This window comes from Microcaecilia unicolor, chromosome 1 (genome assembly GCF_901765095.1).
Source record: "Microcaecilia unicolor chromosome 1, aMicUni1.1, whole genome shotgun sequence".
NCBI classification, from domain to species: domain Eukaryota; kingdom Metazoa; phylum Chordata; class Amphibia; order Gymnophiona; family Siphonopidae; genus Microcaecilia; species Microcaecilia unicolor.
The window spans coordinates 124,261,423-124,285,968 of record NC_044031.1 but is presented as its reverse complement, the minus strand read 5'-3'; the positions used below and the strand labels follow the sequence as shown (position 1 = coordinate 124,285,968).

The following is a 24,546-nucleotide window of genomic DNA, read 5'->3' as shown; positions in this document are numbered from 1 at the left end:
ATTGAAGGGTAGGTTATTGGTAACAGTGAGAGATAGCACATCACAAATTAAATCCGGAAAATCACATTGTGGAAAGTATATGAATTTATTTGCATTCTGCAGAGGGAAATAAGTATTTAATCCCTCTGGCAAACAAGACCTAATACTTGGTGGCAAAACCCTTGTTGGCAAGCACAGCGGTCAGACGTCTTCTGTAGTTGATGATGAGGTTTGCACACATGTCAGGAGGAATTTTGGTCCACTCCTCTTTGCAGATCATCTCTAAATCATTAAGAGTTCTGGGCTGTCGCTTGGCAACTCGCAGCTTCAGCTCCCTCCATAAGTTTTCAATGGGATTAAGGTCTGGTGACTGGCTAGGCCACTCCATGACCCTAATGTGCTTCTTCCTGAGCCACTCCTTTGTTGCCTTGGCTGTATGTTTTGGGTCATTGTCGTGCTGGAAGACCCAGCCACGACCCATTTTTAAGGCCCTGGCGGAGGGAAGGAGGTTGTCACTCAGAATTGTACGGTACATGGCCCCATCCATTCTCCCATTGATGCGGTGAAGTAGTCCTGTGCCCTTAGCAGAGAAACACCCCCAAAACATAACATTTCCACCTCCATGCTTGACAGTGGGGACGGTGTTCTTTGGGTCATAGGCAGCATTTCTCTTCCTCCAAACACGGCGAGTTGAGTTCATGCCAAAGAGCTCAATTTTTGTCTCATCTGACCACAGCACCTTCTCCCAATCACTCTCGGCATCATCCAGGTGTTCACTGGCAAACTTCAGACGGGCCGTCACATGTGCCTTCCGGAGCAGGGGGACCTTGCGGGCACTGCAGGATTGCAATCCGTTATGTTGTAATGTGTTACCAATGGTTTTCGTGGTGACAGTGGTCCCAGCTGCCTTGAGATCATTGACAAGTTCCCCCCTTGTAGTTGTAGGCTGATTTCTAACCTTCCTCATGATCAAGGATACCCCACGAGGTGAGATTTTGCGTGGAGCCCCAGATCTTTGTCGATTGACAGTCATTTTGTACTTCTTCCATTTTCTTACTATGGCACCAACAGTTGTCTCCTTCTCGCCCAGCGTCTTACTGATGGTTTTGTAGCCCATTCCAGCCTTGTGCAGGTGTATGATCTTGTCCCTGACATCCTTAGACAGCTCCTTGCTCTTGGCCATTTTGTAGAGGTTAGAGTCTGACTGATTCACTGAGTCTGTGGACAGGTGTCTTTCATAGAGGTGACCATTGCCGACAGCTGTCTGTCATGCAGGTAACGAGTTGATTTGGAGCATCTACCTGGTCTGTAGGGGCCAGATCTCTTACTGGTTGGTGGGGGATCAAATACTTATTTCCCTCTGCAGAATGCAAATAAATTCATATACTTTCCACAATGTGATTTTCCGGATTTAATTTGTGATGTGCTATCTCTCACTGTTACCAATAACCTACCCTTCAATTATGGGCTGCTCATGTCTTTGTCAGTGGGCAAACTTACAAAATCAGCAAGGGATCAAATACTTATTTCCACCACTGTATAGAATCTGGGGGTAAGTGCTTAATACACTTTAGTAAAAAGGCCCCTTATGTTCTTATCTTTTTAACTGACAAATAAACTGATGTGGTTTAGGACATGTCACTGAGCATTGCTATGGTCCTTTTAAAAGGTTGATCGACTAAAGGGGATGTCATATAACAATATATTTCCATGTACTTAAGATCTTTTTACACTTGATAGTATTTAAGGAATGGTTGCTATATTCATAGAATTACATTACATAAATCATGGGCCTGTAATTTAATATATGTATATATTGTTTTTAGTGTGGATTCTTTGATCGAGCTAGGCCTCCCCAGGATGATATGGCAGACAAGGAACATCTGACAAATGATAAAGCTGCAGAAGCTTGAAGGAAGATACCGGAAAAGCCCCAATACAGTCCTAGCCAGTGGCAAGAAAAAAAAAAGAAAGAAATGAAATGAAGGATTTCTTCTGCAAACAGTCTTCTTTAGACTTTTTCAAGTGCCACAATTCTATGATCTGAACTCGAGAACATTCCAAAGATTTGCTGGACAATGTTGATTTATTGGCAGGAAGCAATTTTATTGCAGCCTTAAAATACCTGCCTCAGGTAATTCAGAAGGGAATTTTACTTGAGTCCTTCCAGCTTTAATACAACACATCAGAGCATACACGGTCTGTGCCTTCAGATGTGATCAGAATAAATCCCAGCTTTGCCAAAATGAAGTGCCCATTCTGCTAAAATTATGAAGAAGATGGAACAGAACAAGCCTTCAGTACTGTTGTACAATGCAAAATAATGTTAGCGCCTCCCTAAGGAAAGAGAGCGTGAGCAGAGTCAAGGCTCAGGGAGACGAGCAATATACTGCTGGTACTGTGAAAGTACACTTGAGCAAAAATAAGATAGGCTTCAGCATGCTGTTTTTAAAACAAATTCACATGTATTTATTTTCCCACGGCTTCAAGGTGGGTTTTGAACAAGATACTGATCTGGAATTCTGGATTATGTTTCTTGTACACAGTAGAAATAATTGTTTTTTATCCTACCTGTAAGAAAAAGATCTGTAGTATGCTATGTAATCCGTTACACTGTGTTCATTGTCACTGCAGAGTTTTTCATGGAGCAAGCAACTGTACAGCAATAGGGAGATGATTTCATCCGGCACTGCCTTCTACCTGTAGGCACTGCAGTAGAACAGTCTTCACTATGGTGCTCAACTTGTGGCAAGCTATAGTTTTTTACACTGACATACTTTAGTTTACAGCACTACAGTGACCTGGAGAGTTTATTCTTGTGTATTTTAAGCACAAAAACAATCACACATGCCACCTTAAGCATAGAGAATGAAATCTAAATATTAATGCATAGTTGCTCTTTTAAATATAGTATCCATGTTGGGTTAATTATATTACATGGAACTGGGAAGGTACTCTACAGTGTATTTGCAGACATAAGTAAACTGTAATCTATATAAGTTGTGATAACTTAGTGGACCAATGAAAAGATGTGGTTGTACTTCAATTTAGGTTCCTTCTTCAGTTGTGACTGCAGGGAGGAAAGAAGTGTGCTTGAGAAGCTTGAGAGTTGTATTAGTAGAAACCTTTTGGGAGGCAGGAATTTCTATTCTATTCTATTCTTTCTCCTGCTTGGAAATGCTTCTTTCTGTCATGGAGTCATATTTGAAAAAAAGGACCCAAATGCTCTTGAAAGTTCTTTTTTATTGGTCCAATATAGATTCAGTTTTCCTCCAGGACCAATATGGCTACTCAAATTCTGCACTATGAAAGGAGGAGATAAAGCATCCAAACTTGAAATAAAAACAGAAAGCTTTTTCTTCTAGTAAATGCAGCAGACATTCATTATAGTTTTCATATATTGAATAAATTAAACAATAACATTCTTAGCTTACCACTTATTATTTATATCATGCTAAAAACATATACACCCCTTATTTGAACTGGTTTCACAAATACATTTGAGATCACATAATTTTACATTATTTACGGTTGAAAGCAAAAAAAGGATTGTTTCACCATTTCTGTAAATGGTTGCAGATAACAGTTTGCAAAACATTTCATTACAGCGTTTCATCACATTATCTAAAGAGATGTCTCTTTTCACATCAAAACCAGGCATCACTTTTAGGGAAAGCAGAGTATATGAAGTTTTGTCATGCAATATGTTATGCATCTGAACATCTGAGGCATGTTTACACTGAAATTCTTTTTATTACATAGCATATACAGGTTAGAATGAGTACAGTTAAAAATAGGAAAATGTAAGCTTTATGAACTAATGAGCAAACATAAAACTTTGAGACAATCATATTGTAACGTTTGGGGAAAAGTGCTCAATCCAATATATAAATCATAATTTAGAAAACAAATTAATGCAATAGCAATCGGTTTTTGCCTGCTTAATATTTATTATTTCTACTTTTTTGTTGTCAGCTTCCCCATGATAAAGGAGCAGGGAAAGGGTAATCATTTGGTCCCACTGATTCTTGACAGCTTTGGTACAGCATTGTGCAGGAAACCTCTTTCCCTCAAGGCACAGAGACAATTGAAAGTTCTAAAATGGTACAATCATTACAGAGGTGATACAAATATAGCATGCCCTGCTTCTCAATTCCCTCTTAGGGGCCCTTTTACCAAGCTGCAGTAAAAGGAGCCCTGCAGTGGTGTTGGTAAGGGCTCCTGCATGAACCCGTCAGTTAAAATAAAAAATATTTCCGATTTGTGTCAGAAATGGTGTGCGGCGGGGGCGGCCCTACCACCAGCTCCTGCCATGGGCTGGCAGTAGTGCTGGATTGGCACACACCAACACTGTGGTAGCTCTACCACAGTGTTGTAAAAGGGCATTTTAATTAGCAAGACAGTATTATGCCAGTATAGAAAAGGAAGGCATCATGATTTACAATGAATTATTGTTTAAAATCTTCAGTGTTTGATAAAGTATAGGTAGGTATATTTTAAGGACTATTTTTAGGGCCCTGCTTACTAAGCCATGTTATAGGTGTGCTAGTGTTTTTAGCATGCGCTAAATGCTAGAGAAACCCATAGGAATATATGGGTGTCTCTAGCATTTAGTGCACGCTAAAAATGCTAGCACACCTTAGTAAACAGGTTCCTTAGACTTTTAGCATATTTCAGAATGTAAACCAGAATCCTAATGTAACCTACTGCTTAGAGCACTGAAGTTGAACACCAGGAGCCTAAGCTGAATTTCTATCTCTTAATTAACACGTACCTACCTTTTCTTGGCATAGCTGCCTATTCATCTTCCTATGTTTATTTCACAGTAAACTCTCCGAAGTTGTGTTGCACAGTTAAATATATGCAGCACTTTACATTCAAATGAATAAATGTTGGTGAGTAGGTCTCACCATGCTTCCTTTCCTTGATTTTTCATCAGGTATACACTGTACTGTATATGCATTTGTTTTCAAATAAGGGTTTGAGAGAGATTTTTAGTTTGGTTTTTTTTTTAGTATTATTTGCCTCTCTATAGATCTTATTCAAAAGCAAAAGAAGTTTTGTAATTTTTGTGAAAAGAGAACTAGCATAAACATTTACTAGGTGTTTATAGAGCAGCATATGTATGTGTTTGTTAGGTGGACTCTTGTTTAGAGTTAGATTTAATTTTTCTTATTTTTATGTAAAGTTATATGTATATCTGATACCATTGCCCTGTAATTTTGCAATTAATAAAGTACTAAATGTAAGGACACGCAGCATTTCACAGTAGATTCACTTTATAACTTTTTGCTGTGCTTTAAGTAGTGCAGTGACCATAAGAGTTTTGCAACTTTCCTCTATTTGGTGTTTGCATAAAAACAGTCACCCATTTTTTTTCTATGCATTTGATTTGTTTGAATTTACCAGTGTGAAACATTTGAAAGTGTTAGAGGGCATGTTATGTGAAGAGTCATTTGAGGACTGACCAAAATCTATATATAGTCTGGAATGCAGAAGTCAGGGGTAGGATCTTTCATGACTATTGTATTGCATAACAGACAGTACTATTGTAACTAACTTCTTGTGAAATGCATGACAGCTCTTCCTTCAGGAGTTGTTTGAGTGAGTACTTAGATATTTATGACTCCTGGCAAGCATCCATACTGAAATGCAGTCCTATGTTACTTCTTACTGACTTGCCTCCTAAAAATAAGAAGTCATGAATTAGACTCATGCCGGTGCCGTGATGTGACACAGCACGAATGTATTTAATTCCTAAGCAGTCTAGCTTATTTGTATTGTGCACTGCTTTTTAGGGACAAGTCAAATAGTCTGGACTATAAATGATGATATGCTGTACAAAATTTGAATGGAAATACAACTGTTTCCAATTTCAGTTTAAGACATTTCTGATCTTTAGGGAAATAGGCATTAAATATTGTCCATTTGTTGAGGTGGTGGTAAGGGCTCCTGCACTAACCTAGCAGTAATCGGGCAGCGCTGATTACTGCCAGGTACACACTGTTGCTACAAAATATTTTTGTAGCGCCAAAAATGCCACTCGCTGTGGGTGGGAATTACCACCTGGAGGTACTTCTGTTTTAGCAAATGGTAAGCCCTCGTCGGACTTACCATGGCTTTGTAAAAGACCCTCTTAATGCAGACATCTTTCAGTTCAAAAGTCTCATCCACTGACTGTACAACTACTGTAGAGAACTGCAAACAGTGTTTCACCTGTAGCCATCAATAATAGTGTTTGGGTTGCATATTATGCTCTCTACTAAATTCCTCAAAAGTTTTAAATTCACCATCCAGTAGAGGCTGATACACAAACCAGATATCTCATCTCTGCCACTCAGGCCAACTAAATGATTTATCTTGTAATTTCAATTCAGGGTTAAACCAAAGTGAGATATTCTCTGACCCAGGCCATGGCAATTTCAAATATTAAGCCGTGGAGTGTGGTAGCCGTGTTAGTCCACTCTTAAGGTTATCAATAGAAATCAAACAAAATAAAACATGTAAAAGAAAATAAGATGATACCTTTTTTATTGGACATAACTTAATACATTTCTTGATTAGCTTTCAAAGGTTGCCCTTCTTCGTCAGATCGGAAATAAGCAAATGTGCTAGCTGACAGTGTATATTCAAGCATTACTATGACAGTCTGATAGGGTGGGAGGATGGGGGTGGGTAGGAGGTATGCATGGGGACATCAAAGCATATCATTGATATTCTAACAGGATGGGTGTGGATAGGTGAGGGGTGGGGTGATCAACAGAGAAATACAGCTTTATGGTTTATAATGGGCTAGGAACCCCAAATCCTTGTTAAGTCCTTTCTTAAGCCGTATACTTTAAACTTTTTCCAGTGTTTCACTTATCACTGGAGAGTAAGTTATCATCCTTTGGACCTGAGCTGTACATAAACTGCATAAAGGAAAAAGACTCACTAATGCCCTTTCCAATTGCAACCACCTAGAAATCACACCAGCTCCTTTATCTTGTAACCAAGCTGCAGCAGCGGCTGTCAAATAAACATAATGGTTTGAAACATGGAAAACTGACACTACCCCTATTTTTAAGCAATAACTTCCTAAGTACTATGGGAGTCTTTTACTGGGCAAGTTACTTAACCCTTCATTGCCTCAGGTACAATACTGAGATTGTTGAAAAAGTTCCAAACAGTTCAGAACACTGCTGCAAGATTCATCCTTAGAGAACGACGCTTTGCCCAAGCCGAACCTTTGCACTTTAAACTCCATTGGCTGCCTGTACATTAGCGCATTGCCTTTAAGCTTTGCTCCCTAACCCATAAAATCATCTATGGGGCTGCCCTGGATTACATGCTCCCCTTAATCGACCTTCCTCCTAGAAATGCCAACCCTGCTGCTAGGTCCTATCTCCGCCTCCACTTCCTGAATTGTAAGGGTGTCAAGTACAAGAGAATCTTCACCTCGTCCTTCCGCTACTGGAGTCCCAAACACTGGAATGCTCTACCTCACCACCTTAAAACTCAAGCAGACCATGTCCTCTTCAAGAAGTTGTTAAAGACCTACTTCTTTGCTAAGACTTACTCTTCACTTTACGCCGCTGATTGATGCACCCTCCCTGACCCTTACCCTGCCTAGTTTACACTGTTAGATACTACTCCCCCTATTTGCTTCTTGTCTACTTCCCTAAGTTTTCAACTTTGTAGTTTTTGCTTAATTCTCTGTAAGCCACATTGCGCCTGCATGAGTGGGAAAATGTAGGATATAAATGATCTATAAATAAATTGTGAGCCCACTAAGGACACAGAAATTGCCTGCATACAATAAATGTTAAACAAGTTTGATTGTACCACAGAAAGGCAGTATACCAAATCTCCATTACCCTTACCCTCTTGCTGCTCATCATGCCAGGATCCTTCATTTACTGCTGCCTTCTTCATTGCTTTGTGGCCTGTCAACCCAGCTGTCCAAAACACATTCAACTGAAGGTCATGTCTAGGTTTATTGCCCTGGACAAAAAAAGTGAGGACAGCTCAAAGAGGGTATCAGGAAGTCTTTAATATAAACAGCTTAAAAGCAACCACAGCTGTCCTCACTTTTTTTGTCCATTGCTTTTGTTGCACATGAGGGTTCTCCTCCTTTTTGTTTTCCTTCTAGGATTTTTGCCCACCATCGAGACTCACCGCAACTCAGCGGGCTATGAAGCTTATTTGTCCCCAATTCAGTACTGCTGGATGTGCTTATTGTAGCAAAGTATCATGGGGCTGAAGGAAGCTCAACAATTATGCAGCCATTCAGTCGGGTGACATCACTTCCTCACAACAATACCATCCATTCCACATGCAGAGTTTAAACCAACAAGTTCCAGAATTGCTCTCAGTAATTTAATTGTGGTTCTCTATCACCTCCTCGTCAATCCTCTTCCATACAGTCTATGACCTCTTGAATCTCATCAGATCTATCTCCTTTATTTATCTAGGGGGCCCTTTTACAAAGGCATGTAAGGACCTACGTGTGTGCAGCATGCTTCAAATCAGCATTACCGCCTGGCTAGCGTGTGTGCCTGATGGTACTTCCAAGTTTGGTGCAAGCTGAAAACCCATGGTAGAAAAGCTTTGCGCTGCTTTTTGGACATTTTTCTGTTTAAAAAATGAGCCTCAAAGCAAATGAGCACAACCAACATGGAAGATATGCCTAAAAGGAAAGATGTTTTAATTACAACCTGATATGTGTAATCTGAAAAATTAAAATGTCTGACTTAATCTCAGTGCAAAACAGAAAGCAAAACTATTGCCAAAGTCTCTGAAGAATTAAAGCAAAAGCTAGTAGCAATAACAGGAAAATAACACTGATAGCATATGTACACATGTGCATAAGTGATGCTCAAATTAACCAATATAAGCTATCAATTTTAAATAAATTATCAGTTTTTCAAAAATCTTGATTAAATTTCTGAGGATACTGCAAATCCTGATAAGGACAAAATATTAGAAATCTGGAAGAAACTACTGGATAACCCTAGAAAGATAATGAGCAGGCAGAATATATAAAATAATTGAAGATGAACTTACAGACAAATTATGGGGAATGTAAGTATAACAAATGAAATGGTTCAAAGCCAAGTGAAATGAATTGCATGGTTTCTGACACAAATACTTGACAAGTTTACGAGGATAGCCAGACAAACTATTTATTTATTGTGCTTTATTAGCCTGACCAATTTACTTCAATTCTTTGAAGGAGTAAACAAACATGTGGACAAAGGGGAGCCGGTTGATATCGTGTATCTGGATTTTCAAAAGGCGTTTGATAAGGTACCTCATGAAAGGCTACAGAGGAAATTGGAGGGTCAGGGGATAGGAGGAAATGTCCTATTGTGGATTAAAAACTGGTTGAAGGATAGGAAACAGAGAGTGGGGTTAAATGGGCAGTATTCACAATGGAGAAGGGTAGTTAGTGGGGTTCCTCAGGGGTCTGTGCTAGGACCGCTGCTTTTTAATATATATTTTAAATGATTTAGAGATGAGAGTAACTAGTGAGGTAATTAAATTTGCTGATGACATGTGGAGGGGCATAATCGAACGTCGCCGGTGAAATAGATCGCCGGTGATCTATTTTGGTGGTGGCGCATCAGCTGGCCAGAACCGTATTATCGAAAAAAATGGCCGGCTATCTTTTTTTTCGATAATACAGTTTAGCCCGGCCAAATGCCAGAGTTCGCCAGGTTTGAGATCACCGGTTTTATTTTCAGCGATAATGGAAAAAAATGCCGGCCATCTCAAACCCGGCGAAATCCAAGGCATTTGGTCATGGGAGGAGCCAGCATTTTTAGTGCACTGGTCCCCCTCACATACCAGGGCACCCTAGGGGACACTTCTAAAAATGTTTAAAAAATACAAAAAAAGCTCCCAGGTGCATAGCTCCCTTACTTTGGGTACTGAGCCCCCCAAATCCTCGCCAAACCCACTCCCCACACCTCTACTCCATGGGCACTTACATGTGGGTACAGTGGGTTTTGGGGGGGTTTGGAGGGCTCAACACTTAGCACCACAAGTGTAACAGGTAGGGGGGGGATGGACCTGGGTCTGCCTGCCTGAAGTGCACTGCACCCATTAAAAACTGCTCCAGGGACTTGCATACTGCTGTCAGGGACCTGGGTATGACATTTGAGGCTGGCATAGAGGCTGGCAAAAAAATGCAAAAAACAGGGCCCAAAATATTTTAAGTGCTGAACAAAGAAATACATTGAGTGATTTCTAAGTACTTTCTTTAACGAACACAGGAAAACATTTTAGGTAAAAAAAAAAAAAAAACCCTTTTCTTCCATGCATGAATAACCCCAAGAGTTTTGCTTATGCTTTTAACACTTCATGATTATAATTAATTGCCACATTATGAAGTGGCCCAAATGCTTCTAAGCTGTCTTTTTTCTTCTAGCTTCTTTTCCTATGCAGTCTAATTGACTTTGTGGTTCTCTCAGTGAAGCACTGACTGTTCCTAATCGGATTTTTCTCTCTCAATCGCCTGTTAACATGAGAGACAAACTTATAATGAAAAAGCCAGATTGATCAAATTTGGGATTTTAAGGAAAACACGATCCAGTGTTCCTCTGTTAACTATTGTACTTTACAACTTTTGAATATGACACATGCTATTGTCAAAGGAAAGGTGATATATCAAATGAAGTAAAACATAAACTATAAATCATAAGGCTTTCTAAAATCTAGTTAGACTCATTTTTCACTGTTTCCTACATTATACAGCCGCCTTCTCAAAAGGGCAAGAAACAAAAGCAAACACTAACAACATAATGAAGAAAGATTTATAACAAGGGAAACAGAAAACAAGAAACTTGTGAATAGGAGGAAAACTCCACTGTAAAGTTGAACAAGGCATGAATCAGTCCTGTATGTTAAGCTGCAAATAAGATATTTGATCATGATTATTGCTAATAAGAATAGTTACGACTCAAGATATGTTTCTTGAAAATGAAAATTGCGGAAATATATTGCTAAGGGTTAGGGCAACGTCATTTTTCAATCTGCTACTGTTGGGCCAGAAGTGAGTGAAGATCCTTTTTAATTAGACATTTTGGGAATTAGACATTTTGGGTGTTGAAAGAGTAAGGGGCCCTTTTACTAAGCTGCATTAAGTACTAACACATGCTTAACACAGCAAAAATAGCCTAATGGAGGATGCTCTAATTCTGTGTTAGTTTTGGTATCTGTGTTAATGTGCAGTAATCATTTTTTTTTGTAATTTTTTTGGGAGGAGGTGTGCAGGAGCAGAGAATGGGCATGGAAGTGCTAATCAGCTAACACATGTATATTACCACCATGCTAACTGGTTAGCACATCCATAACATGGGAGCCCTTAGCGTCTCCCAATTAGGAGGTAATAAATGCTCCCACTTTTTTTTAATGACCACACGCTAATGCTAACATTTAGTGTACGACCTAAAATGAACAAATGGAGAAAGACTTTTTGGATGGTCATGCTAGAGATGGGCTTGACTTGTAGGTAAGGCCTGCATAAAGGAGCACTGAGCCCATGGCTTAACACAGCTTAGTAAAAGGACACCTTAGAGAATGTGGCAGTTCCGGGGCAGACTTTTTTTTTTTTTAAGAAAGGGCAGCGCTTTTTTGGTGGGGGGGGATATATTTCTTAGATATGGTAGTGATAGGAGGAAGTGCAAAAGTGACACTGCAAGGCTCAAGAGTGCAAGGGAAGGAATATGTAGAAGCTGATAAGGATAAAGGATAACTATGATAAAATGAGGAAAAAAGTTTTTTGTTTTTTTTTTAAAGCAGAAAGGCTCAGATGCAAAGGTTAGGACTTTGATTAAAAATATCATATTTTGGGAGCTCAGACCAGATGTATTCCATGTATTCATAAAGGTGGAAAGAAGAGTAAACTACAGCCAACATGTTAAAGGGAGAAGTGAAAGACTATTAGAGCCAAAAGAACATATTTCAGAATATGGAAAAAAGATCTGAATGAAGAAAACAAGAAGCAACAAAAGCACTGGCAAGTTAGATGCAAAGCATTAATAAAGAAGCCCATAAGAGAATATGAAGAAAAACTTGCCTCAGAGGCAAAAACTTACAGTAATAACTTTTTCAGGTATATCAGAAGCAGAAATCTTGTGAGGGAATCCATGATACCATTAGCTCATCAAGGAGTAAAATGGGAACTCAGGGAGGACAGGGTCATAGCAGAGAGGCTGAATTAATTCTTTGTCTTGGTGTTTACTGAAGAAGATGTAAGAGATCTACTTGTACCAGAGATGGTTTTCAAGGGTGACGATGCAGAGGAACTGAAAGAAATCTCAGTGAACCTGGACGATGAACTGAACCAAATTGACAAATTAAAGAATGATAAATCACCTGGACCGGATAGCATACACCTCAGAGTACTGAAAGAACACAAATATGAAAATGCAGATCTGCTATTAGTGATCTGTAACTTGTTGTTAAAATCATCTTAGTACCTGAAGATTGCAGAGTGGATAATGTAACACCTATTTTTAAAAAGGGAACCGGGGTGATTTTTTTAAAAAATTTTATTTATATCCCGCTTTATCCCAAAGTGGGTTACAATGTGAACAAACATAATTCAAAAACTTATATAACAATACAATAACATAAAACCATTAAATTTAAAATCTAATATTTCTCTGCTAGTCTTGAAAAAAGTCCATATTGAGTTTGAGATTAGTCATCCCCAAAGTATCTCACAACACAATCTCAAATAACCAGGTAATTGATTCCAAAGAATCGCCCCTGCAACCGATCAAAGCATCTGAAAAATACTTTGGTACTATAGCATCAACTCCTTGATGAATCAACATGAGCACTTTGAGGAGCACAGGGCAATTAATAGGTAACCAATGAGGTATCTGGATTTAAAAAAAGGTTTGGATAAGTTCCTGGAGGAAAAGTCCATAGTCTGTTATTGAAGTAGACATGGGGATAGACACATCTTGTCCCTGGGATCAGTAGCATAAATCTTGCTACTATTTGGGATTCTGTTAGGTATTTGTGACCTGAATTGTCTACTGTTGGAAGCAGGATGCTGTTCTAGATAAACCATTGGTCTGACCCAGTATGGCTAGCCTTATGTTCTTATGTAAGCAGAATTGTTTAACAAATATTTCTGTTCAGTGTTCACAGATGAAGGGCTAGGAGGAGGACTGCAAAAGACAAACAGAAATAGTAATTTTCAGAAAACTGTGTTTATGAGGAGCTAGCTAAACTAAAGGTAAACAAAGCAATGGGGCTGAATGGGTTACATCTGAGGGCCCTGAAGAAAAACGTTCTGGCGGATCCACTGTATGACCGTCTCAAAGCATTTTTAGAAACAGGAGTGGCTCAGAGAACTAGAGAAGAGTGGATGTGGTCCCTCTCCACAAATGTAAAAGTAAGAGGAAGGTTGGGAACTACAGGCTGGTTAACTCTCCAAAAAGCTAGACTGAGAAATGCAGTACTGGGAAAAGAAAAACTCAAATGCATTTCATCCTGTATTTTGCAAACATTTAAAAAAAAAACAGATGTGAACAAATCCCAAGCTGACAGTCTCTAAAAATGAAAAATGCTTTTCTTTTCTACCTTTGCTATCTTGTCATCATATTTCTCTGTTCTTTTCTCTGCCTTCTATGATCTTTTTCAGGGTCTCCTTGTCATTTCTTCTCTCCTACCTGTTGTCTTGCATTCCTCCTCTACATGTCTCTGACACAGTTTCCTTTTTTCTCCATTTTTCTCTTATCTCCCTCGCTACTCACTCATAGCTATTTTACCTCATTTTCTTGTTTTTCACTCTCATCATAACCTTTTCATTTTTTACTCACTTTCTAGCTTTTCATCTCTCACCCCTTCTCCAGAGCTTCCATTGTCCCCTGTCTCTCTGTATCCTATATTCCTTTAAATTTTATACATTCCCTATCCTAGTCCTTTCATAGTAACATAGTCGATGACTACAGATAAAGACCTGTTTGGTCCATCTAGTCTGCCCAACAAGATAAGCTCATAGCATAAGGTATGATGTGACACTTCATATGTATACCTGATCTTGAATTGTTCTTGCCATTTTCACGGCATAGACCGTAGAAGTCTTCCCAACACTGTCCTTGTTCTAAAACTTCTGAAGTTGTCAGTCATCAAAGCACCACTCCAGCCCATCCAAATCTGTCCAGCCATGATCAAGGCACAGACCATAAAAGTCTGCCTAGCACTGGCCTTGCTCTCCAACTTCTTAAGCTGAATCTGTCCAGCCACAATTAGAGTACAGACCATAGAAGTCTGCCCAGCTCTGGCTTTTCCTCTTAATTACTGGTATTGTCATCTTATCACCATTAAGCTTCTTTGGATCTGTAACCTGTGGGTTAGATAATAAAATGGGGTGGTTTTTTTTACCTGGGTCCGGGTTATTGGGCCATTCTGGTGGCCCATCTGCTTCATTGGTGGCCAGCAGGAAGGTCCATTTGAGGTCCAGAGGCACTTCTGGGGTCTCCAGGCAGGAGCCGCACTGTCCGCAGCTTATCTCAGCGCTGCCAGGCCGAGTTGTGCTGTTTCCAGGCTGGGCACGAATAGGAGAATGTCTGGTTTTGGCCTGTGAAGGGGAGCTCCAAGTATGCATGATTTTTCATACATGCACAGTAGCTCTCCTGAACTAGCACTAGGCTCAATTTGAAGCCAGGGGCTAAATTTAAGATGCACCCCAGAGAGGCACCACAGTAAATCATGGTGTTTTCCCACAACTGTGGAGGGTCCTCCAGGACCCAAAGTGAAGGTGAAGGTCATGTCTTGGCCCTTCAAGGGACCAGATAAGAGGTCTGGTGGCCCAAGAAATTGTTTTGTTTATTTTTTAAAATGTGCTTTTTGGTCTTGTTGGGCCAGGGCTTAGATGGTTAATTTTTGATAAAATCTAATGGAAGTTATGGGTTACTGAGAACCTCTTTAGGTGGATTAGTGTTTTAAGGGGCCCTTTTACTAAGCTGCGGTAAAAAGGCCATCAGCTCATGGCAAAAACAGCCCCTGCCACTAGTGCAGGACCCTTTTTAACATAGCTTAATAAAAGGGCCTCTAAAATTTTTAGAAAAAATTATTTTGTAGTAAAATGTGAAGGTGTTAGTTTCAGCCAGTTCTGGGTTTTAAATCTGTTTTTTCAAATAGGTGTCACTCAAGGGTGTGCATGGGGCAATGCAGAGTATTTCTAGAGTGGACATCCCTGGTTTTTTAGGGTTTTGGGGTAGATGTCTGTAAATGTGGAGTAAGTAACATTGGAGAAAAATATGCTATGTGTAGTTTGATGGGACCAAGGATTACAGGTCGTTTTGGATAAAACAACACAAGAGAGAGAGAAATTTCTTTGGAGTGGACAGCAGTCCACAGTGTCCTCATCTGGCTCAGTGATGGCTCTGCTGAAGAAGTTCCTTATCTTCCAGGGAAGTCTTGTGTCAACGTTCCCAAGTGGTGCCAAGTTGTCATTGATGATGTGTAGTTCTGCATCTTTGATGGCCAGTTGATGAGTGTCTACTCTTTCATCAGATGGTTGATGAGATGAAGATGCAATGTTGGTGGCAAGAATAGTCATCTCTGGACTAACGCTATGGCCTTTTCAAAGAAGATTCAAATCTCTTTGTGATGGACATTACTGAGTGCTACAGGGTTGTAAGTGTGTGGGATGTGCAGTTCAAGAGTCTTTAGAGAATGTTTCCACTTCTCCCATTTTTGTTGAATTCTGGTGGTAATGGAACATCCCACTCATCAGTACTATAGCACAGATCATTTTAAGGAGAGGTGGTGATGTTAGAGAGGCTTTGCTTACCCAAGACCAAAGGTTTATTTTTTATTGGTAAACAGTATAGCCTGTGGGTCTAAACTTAGAGGTAGAATGGTAATCATTAAAATCCCAATTGCATTCACATGCTGGAGTATTATGGCTTTCTATATAATCTCGAAAGTAGTTTGTCAGTGTACTCCAGCCGTGGGTCAGCGTTTGTTGTGGATGAGATTTGGATGCTCTCCCTCCAGTAAGCAGCTTTAAATTAGTATTGTGTGTTATTAAGTTTGAGTCAATATTTTTTAGTAATATTTGGGTATATGGGAGTGTTATGTATGTAATTCTTTTTCACATGGATTTTATTGTTCCTCCTGAAGAAGATTGTCCTGCATAGGGGAACAATTGAGTGATGAATTTGCTGGTTTGTCTAATTGAGGAACTTCACGCAACATGAGACCAAAACAAATGTGGTGGCTATGAAAATCTGATCTGAATTGACATTTCTATGAAGATATTTTCCAGTCCAGTGTTTTGAAAGGGATCTTCAGTGTTACACCCCATGGTCTACATGAAGTATTTGGTATCGGAAGTTTCAACTGACTGAAATCTGTGATCGACTATATTCATCTCGTGTGGGGACATATATATAGACATGGGGTTTTGCTTCAATTAATTCACAAGCACTTTGCTGAGTTGTGATATGTCGATTCTGGATTTTGATCTGACTCTTTTGATTAGATAAGTATGTCCAGCAAAATGATTTAATGAATGTGATGAGTGATTGGTACGAGTGAGTAAGAGTGAAGTTACTTATTTGTATTATATTTGATTAATGATTGTAATAAATATTTTCATACAGTCAAGATTGGTGTTCTGGACCAATATTTTACATGACATTAACATGGCAAGAGACTAGGCCGGGCCTGGGGCAAGGCCACCCTGCTTCCCCCCCCCCCCCCCCCCATCGCTTCCCCTGCCGGCTGCCGCCCCCTGTCGTTCCCCCCATCTCTGCCGCCCCCGTCGCTCCCCCTGCTGCTGCAGTTCCCAGTCTCACCTGCCTGCCTCCACGGCTCCGGGCCCCCTGCATTCAAAGCGGCAGTCACAGATTGCCTCTCTTCTGGCCTTCCCTCCCTGTGTCCCGCCCTTGTTTGATGTAACATCCGGTTTCTGCGAGGGCGGGAGGGAAGGCCTGAAGGGAGGCAATCTGTGACTGCCACTTCAAATGCATGGGGCCCGGAGCCGAGGAGGCAGGCAGGTGAGACCGGAGACTGCAGCGCCAGGCCCCCCTTGGAGGCCTGGGCCAGGGGAATTTTGCCCCCCCCTCGGCGGCCCTGCTACGGGCATCTCAGCATTTAGCACCAGCTGATTTCTAGTGTGAGCTAAAAACACTAGCGCACCTTAGTAAAAGACCCCCTTTGTCTTAGAAAACAATGTGGAGGTGGATTTTAGAAAGGATGTACGAATCTTAAATGGAGATGGTCAAGCTAGTATTTTAGAACAGGATCCGCCAGTGTACAGCCTGCTTTAAAATACATCCAAGTTCTGTGTGACGGGAGCATAAACATCAAAGTCTAAACTATCAGTGGGGTGACCATGGCAACATAAATGTGTATGTGCCAGCACATATATGTGTATGTTGGTATTTCAGAACTTGCAAGTATATGTGCTGCAACATAGACATTATGGTGGTTATTTTAGCAGCTCTATTCTTGTCATTTGAAAACTGGCTTTTAGTGGTCCTTATTGCATGGACATCCAAATCCCAATTTTACAAAGGCAGGATATGGACATCTAACTGCAGTATGTACATATGCCAAGGGGGCATCTGGCCATGTTTTGAGTGGGACTATGAAGGGCCCAAAATATGGACATCCAGCTCTGATCACAGAAGGGGAAAGGATGCCCAAGTATAAACAGACGGACGTCTGAATTTAGACCTGGTACTTATCAAGACCAGGTTACAGGAAGGTGCTCTGTTTGAGTAACTGTCCACTGGAGGGACTAAGGCATGATACTTCCTTAATCCACCATTGGTTGCTGTCCCCCTCTCTATCCCCTGAATGTGAAACCAGCAAGGGATTCCAGGCTCTGTGATAGCTTTCAAGTATTATGGACGTTCTTAACAAAACAACATGCAGCTCTGAGGAGCAGCCTAACGGTTAAAGTAGTGGGTTGAGAACCAAGGGATCCATATTCACATCTCTCTTCAGCTCAGAAAAACACCTACTGTACCTGAATATATAAGACACCTCAAGTCTAAAGGCTATCGAACGATTCAGAGGTACAGTAGGTATTTTTTGAACAAGCGACTCAGGTTCAAACAGCCATTTGAACCTGGGTCACCTCATTTGCAATCTACTACTCTAACCATTAGGTTACACCTCCGCTTCGCATAGAGCTCTGTGTAGCCATTTTATAAGATGCACCTTCCTGTGCTGCCATACAGATGTCCATGTCCCTTGTTTTCCCCATTCAAAATTTGGACATTCAGTTTGTAAAATGGATGCTCATACAGGACGTTTTCAGTATATGGGTTTCCATTTCACATGTATTTTAGAACAGGCTGTATCCTGTTCTAAAATATATGTGAGATGGACGTCCATTTGTGACTTTCTTACTTGGAGGTCCATATTCTGAGTTGGACGTCCTTTCTAAAATACCCCTCCACATCAGCCATTTTTGAAACATACCTGTCTATTTAGTTATTTATTATTTATTTATTATATTTGTATCCTGCACTTTCCCACTAAAAGCAGGCTCAATGCGGCTTACATAGTAATAGGTAACACAGAATTTTGTTATGTAAAGTAGGAAATTAAGTATAACATAATAGAAGGATGGATGGGTAGATAGAGACAGGTGATAGAGAGAGGAAGGTAAAGTGGGAGATAGAGTCTGGGTCAATATTTGTTTCAAAATGGTCACAGAGCCTTATATACTTTACCAGTATTACTTTTGGGGGGAGGAAATAAACACTGGAGGTTAAGAGGGCAGTCATCCCTAATCTCCCCCCCCCCCCACCCCCCACCCAGTGAAGCACTGTACAAAATGAGCATCTCTCTCAAATCTAAATGTCCTCAGGAGCAGGTATAAATCAAAACGTTGAGGTCAGCGAACATAAACATGTGTAACCCTGGTCTCACTACACAGTTCCAGGCACCAGCTAGCTCTTCAGGTCAGTACCCAAACCAGGGCCACAAACAAGTTTTATTTTACTGAGCTGGGTGCATGCTGAGGGCGGGTTTGATCCCGGTAGGGTTAAGCCACACTTTTACTCGGTCTGGGAGCAAAATAACTTGACTCGCATTCCAAAGAAACTCTCCACTCCTCCACATGCAATAACTTTACTGGAATGCTGCATCAGGCAGCTGTCCAAACGTCATATTTTTCTTGTAACAAAACAGTTCACTTAATATCAAAACAGTTAGAGGTTTTTGTGCCAATCCGCATTTACATATTTACATTTTCAACCAGTCCTCCAAAATCCATCCTTTCTGGGAGAACAATCCAAGGCTGTATCTTCCTGCGCTTTCTGTGGCAAGCTGTCCCGCTGGGCTTTTACCCAGCTACCGGACTCTCTCAGGTCCAGACTTCCCAGTCTGTTCTTTCTTTCCAGAGGGGCACTTCTACAAGCTGCTGCCTCTACCCACCCAGTGCACTCCTCACAGTTAATGCTTTTGTTGGCAAGAACTTCCTCTTTAATCAGCCTTAGGTTATTGGTCCTGACCAAGATACCCCCTCTCCTCACGGGGTTCTGGTGGGGGTGAAGGCAACCAAAGACCATATGCTCACTAATCCTATCACTTTTATCATCTTCCAACTCCACCCTGACTATGACACCTATTGTCAGGTAATCTCTGCTAATCCTTCTTCTGGGCTGGGCTGTCCACCCTCCCACCTGTGCTGATCTCCCTCCCCCAGTGAATCTGGAGAGCTCTACAGCAGTCTAATAATCCCCTGAGGAAATTTCCAAATTCAATTTACCAGGGGATTACACATGCATTCCCTTCCTGAAATGGGGAATGCATGTGTATCTTTTCACTTCACCCTAGTCCCACTCATAACATGCCCAGACCACATCCTCTTATTATATGCACATATTTGAGTTTTGGATGTGTAAATACAGTGGGGGAAATAAGTATTTGATCCCTTGCTGATTTTGTAAGTTTGCCCACTGACAAAGACATGAGCAGCCCATAATTGAAGGGTAGGTTATTGGTAACAGTGAGAGATAGCACATCACAAATTAAATCCGTAAAATCACATTGTGGAAAGTATATGAATTTATTTGCATTCTGCAGAGGGAAATAAGTATTTGATCCCCCACCAACCAGTAAGAGATCTGGCCCCTACAGACCAGGTAGATGCTCCAAATCAACTCGTTACCTGCATGACAGACAGCTGTCGGCAATGGTCACCTGTATGAAAGACACCTGTCCACAGACTCAGTGAATCAGTCAGACTCTAACCTCTACAAAATGGCCAAGAGCAAGGAGCTGTCTAAGGATGTCAGGGACAAGATCATACACCTGCACAAGGCTGGAATGGGCTACAAACCATCAGTAAGACGCTGGGCGAGAAGGAGACAACTGTTGGTGCCATAGTAAGAAAATGGAAGAAGTACAAAATGACTGTCAATCGACAAAGATCTGGGGCTCCACGCAAAATCTCACCTCGTGGGGTATCCTTGATCATGAGGAAGGTTAGAAATCAGCCTACAACTACAAGGGGGGAACTTGTCAATGATCTCAAGGCAGCTGGGACCACTGTCACCACGAAAACCATTGGTAACACATTACGACATAACGGATTGCAATCCTGCAGTGCCCGCAAGGTCCCCCTGCTCCGGAAGGCACATGTGACGGCCCGTCTGAAGTTTGCCAGTGAACACCTGGATGATGCCGAGAGTGATTGGGAGAAGGTGCTGTGGTCAGATGAGACAAAAATTGAGCTCTTTGGCATGAACTCAACTCGCCGTGTTTGGAGGAAGAGAAATGCTGCCTATGACCCAAAGAACACCGTCCCCACTGTCAAGCCATGGAGGTGGAAATGTTATGTTTTGGGGGTGTTTCTCTGCTAAGGGCACAGGACTACTTCACCGCATCAATGGGAGAATGGATGGGGCCATGTACCGTACAATTCTGAGTGACAACCTCCTTCCCTCCGCCAGGGCCTTAAAAATGGGTCGTGGCTGGGTCTTCCAGCACGACAATGACCCAAACATACAGCCAAGGCAAACAAAGGAGTGGCTCAGGAAGAAGCACATTAGGGTCATGGAGTGGCCTAGCTAGTCACCAGACCTTAATCCCATTGAAAACTTATGGAGGGAGCTGCTGCGAGTTGCCAAGCGACAGCCCAGAACTCTTAATGATTTAGAGATGATCTGCAAAGAGGAGTGGACCAAAATTCCTCCTGACATGTGTGCAAACCTCATCATCAACTACAGAAGACGTCTGACCGCTGTGCTTGCCAACAAGGGTTTTGCCCCAAGTATTAGGTCTTGTTTGCCAGAGGGATTAAATACTTATTTCCCTCTGCAGAATGCAAATAAATTCATATACTTTCCACAATGTGATTTTCCGGATTTAATTTGTGATGTGCTATCTCTCACTGTTACCAATAACCTACCCTTCAATTATGGGCTGCTCATGTCTTTGTCAGTGGGCAAACTTACAAAATCAGCAAGGGATCAAATACTTATTTCCCCCACTGTATATATGCATCTAAATGCCATATCTGCATGCCCAAACTGAAAATAGAGCTTCTAAAATGATCACCATAATATGGGATCTAAGACTATTACAGAAGTTTCAGAGGAGCTGCGGCAATGAAACCTGTAGTCAGGGGTGTAGCTACAGGCGAGCCTGGATGGGCCCAGGCCTATCTAATCTTGGCCCAGGCCCGCCCACCCACCCAAGTGCAGTTCGGTTGAAAAGCACACACTGACTGCCTGCAGCATGCGTTTCTATAGTATCGCGTACCACCCGGCGGCTCCCGTCCCACCACCTACCAGCTTTCGGGCTTGAGCATAGACACAGCAGGACTGACTCAGCGGCACGCAGTCACAGTGACTGTGACTGAATTTCAGTGCAGCAGCCGGTCGCAGTGCTCTTGACCTGTCACCTGTGACGTCCTTCTGCGCTGAGAGTGGGAGGCCGCTGCGTGCTGCTGCTGACATCTGTGATGATGTTCCATCCTACGTGCAGCATGCTCAGCCTCAGCCTCATTCTCGCTCCGGCTCTGCTCATCCCGCACGCACGTACGCTTACTGCCAGGCCTCAGGGGTTGAACTGCATTGAACTAGTGCAACGAGAAAAGGTTCTTCTTCGAGAAACAAACGTGCTTTACTGCAAGTGCAAGCAGCTGCCAGCTGAGCCCCCAGCAGTGCACTGCAGGTAAGAAAATTTTAAATACTTATTTTTTTAACATAATTTAACATCGTGTTATTTTTTTAAATTGTTAGCTGGTGGGCACTGTGCAGGTCTTTTTCTGCCGTCATCTACTATGTTACTATGTTACTATTAAAATTTATTGTTGGGGGATTTCTGGGTGGGGTACTAAGAATTTCACTGCCTAGGGCAAAAAATGTATTTATTTATTTAATGATTAAAATATACCTTTTTTTGCCCTAGGCAATGAAGAGCCCACCCCCACCCAGAATCCCACCACCATGACCAGCCAGTGCTTTGATTGCCTAGGGCAATGAGGAGCCCATCCCCACCCAGAAATTCCCCAACAATAAATTTTAATAGTGCCCAGCTATTTTGGTGGGTTTTTGGGTGGGGATGATATCTGCAGTGCCTAGGTAAAAATAATTTAAAAAAAAAAAAGTGTATTGCCCACCCATATTAGCTCTAGGCCCAGCCAAAATGTCAGGTCTGGCTATGCCACTGCCTGTAGTAGTAGCAAAGAAAATTCATCACTTCTGGAGAACTCTCTGGAATGTATTACAGAGAGAACAACATTGCTTGTGACTTTTGCTCTTGAACTTGATAGACATAATATCCTCAGACTATATTTTCGCCATTTAAATGATATCTTTTTGGGGCAAAAAATACAGATTTTCCCCGACTTAGCTAGGAACATACAAAAGAGAAGAAAGGAATTTTTACTTTATAAATCTAGAGCTTTAAAATTGGGTGCTACTTTTCTCTTGAAGTTCCCATGCAAATGTCATATAACGTTTGGTTTAAATAATTATATATTCTTTACCCCTCAAAAATTGTTACAATTTATTTCATCTAAGGAAAATGTTCAGGTACCTAATGTGTTGCCTCCCTAATTAAAGTGCTGATACGTCGGCTGTGGATATCAGCTATGCCCTTACCGTTATAATAATTGGCTTATTTTTATAGGTTTGTTTTTCCTTTCATTTTCCTAGTATCTTGTCTCAACCTATTGTGGACTAATAATAATCTGATAATTTTAACTTAGAACCTAATTTGGTAATAAGTAATTTTGTTTTGCTTGTTAAGTTCTATTTCTGATATTTCCTGGTTTATGTCACGAGATGTAAATGTGAAAAATTATAAATAAAGAATTAAAAAAAAAAAATTAATCATTATGAAAATAGAGTACACCAGTTTAAACAAAACACCATGTTTAGAACAAATCAACACTTGTTCTGCAAAAATCTTGAACCTGGCCATGCAAAATATTAAGCATTGGAAAGACCTGTTAAGGAAAAAAGCATTGAATTCTGGAAAACAATATAAGAAAATTGTTAGAAGACCATAATAAAAAAAATATGCAATGGATCAACAAAACAGTATAAGAATTTGAAGGTAAAAGAAATCACAAATTTTGTAATAACAATAAAATGGTTCAAATTCAAGATGATTAAAAATTGGAGTGCTCATAGAAAAGAAGAAATCCATGGCCTTTGAATCAAACATTTGACAAAGCTACACTCCAGGCTAGCAAAACATCTGAACAACTTCCTGCAAACAGCAAGAAATGAAGAATGGATGACAAACAAGAACTTGTTTTAATACATTTTTTAAAAAAAAGGGCATTGATGCTGATAACCACAGGCAAATTATTTGTTTGCCAACAACATTCAAGCTGTTTGCTGGAACTGTAGCTAACCAAATGTATGTCTGTCTGAAAGAAAATGATCTTTTCCCACTAGAGCAAAAAGGAGCTTGCAAAAAGTCATGTGGCAGAAAAGGACTAATTGTTAACTGACAGAATGATTCTTAAGAATTCAAAAAGAAGGAAAAAATCTTCCCCTATGCATTTCAATGGGCAAATCTAATATTTAGCGCGCACCCAATTTTAGCGCGCGTTAAAAAATGTGAGCGCGCCTTAGTAAAAGACCCCCTATATCTCAAAAAAGATATAACTGAATTTGAAAAGGCACAGAGAATGGCGATGAAAATGATAACGGGGATGGGATTACTTCCTTTATGAGGAAAGGCTAAAAAGGCTAGGACTTGTTATCTGAATGGAGATATGATAGAGGTCTATAAAATACGGAGTGGAAATGGATAGATACGAATCGCTTGTTTGCTCTTTCCAAAAATGCAAGGACTAGGGGGCATGCAATGAAGCTACTAAGTGTAATCCCCTAATAAATTGAGTTTGGAAATTTCCTCAGATTACTAGACTAGTGTAGAACTCTCCAGGTTCACTGGGAGGAGGGAGAACAACATGAGTGGGAGGGTGAAGAGCCCAGCCCAGAAGGAGGATTAGCAATGAGTAACTGACAATGGGTGTCATAGTTGGGATGGAGTTGGCAGTTTATAAAAGTGATAGGATTAGTGAGCATATGGTTTTGGTTGCCTTCACCCCTGCCAGGACCCGTAAGGAGA

At 40.9% G+C, this 24,546-nt stretch overlaps 1 protein-coding gene across 2 annotated transcripts in view; it reads left to right on the top strand.

Moving 5' to 3' along the window:
- ITGA8 (integrin subunit alpha 8) overlaps positions 1-19,170 on the top strand; it is a 521,482-nt gene extending 502,312 nt beyond the window's left edge. The window contains exons 30-32 of one of the 2 annotated variants that reach the window (XR_003941853.1): positions 1,806-3,908; positions 5,035-5,036; positions 19,158-19,170. Coding sequence is in view for 1 of the 2 variants with exons in the window: in XM_030199982.1 (XP_030055842.1) it covers positions 1,806-1,892 (87 nt within the window). In the remaining variant the exon portion in view is untranslated. Of the gene's footprint in view, positions 1-1,805; positions 4,564-5,034; positions 5,037-19,157 lie in introns of those variants that run through there. The other variant, XM_030199982.1, reaches the window with a different exon arrangement.
- The last annotated feature ends 5,376 nt before the right edge of the window (positions 19,171-24,546 follow it).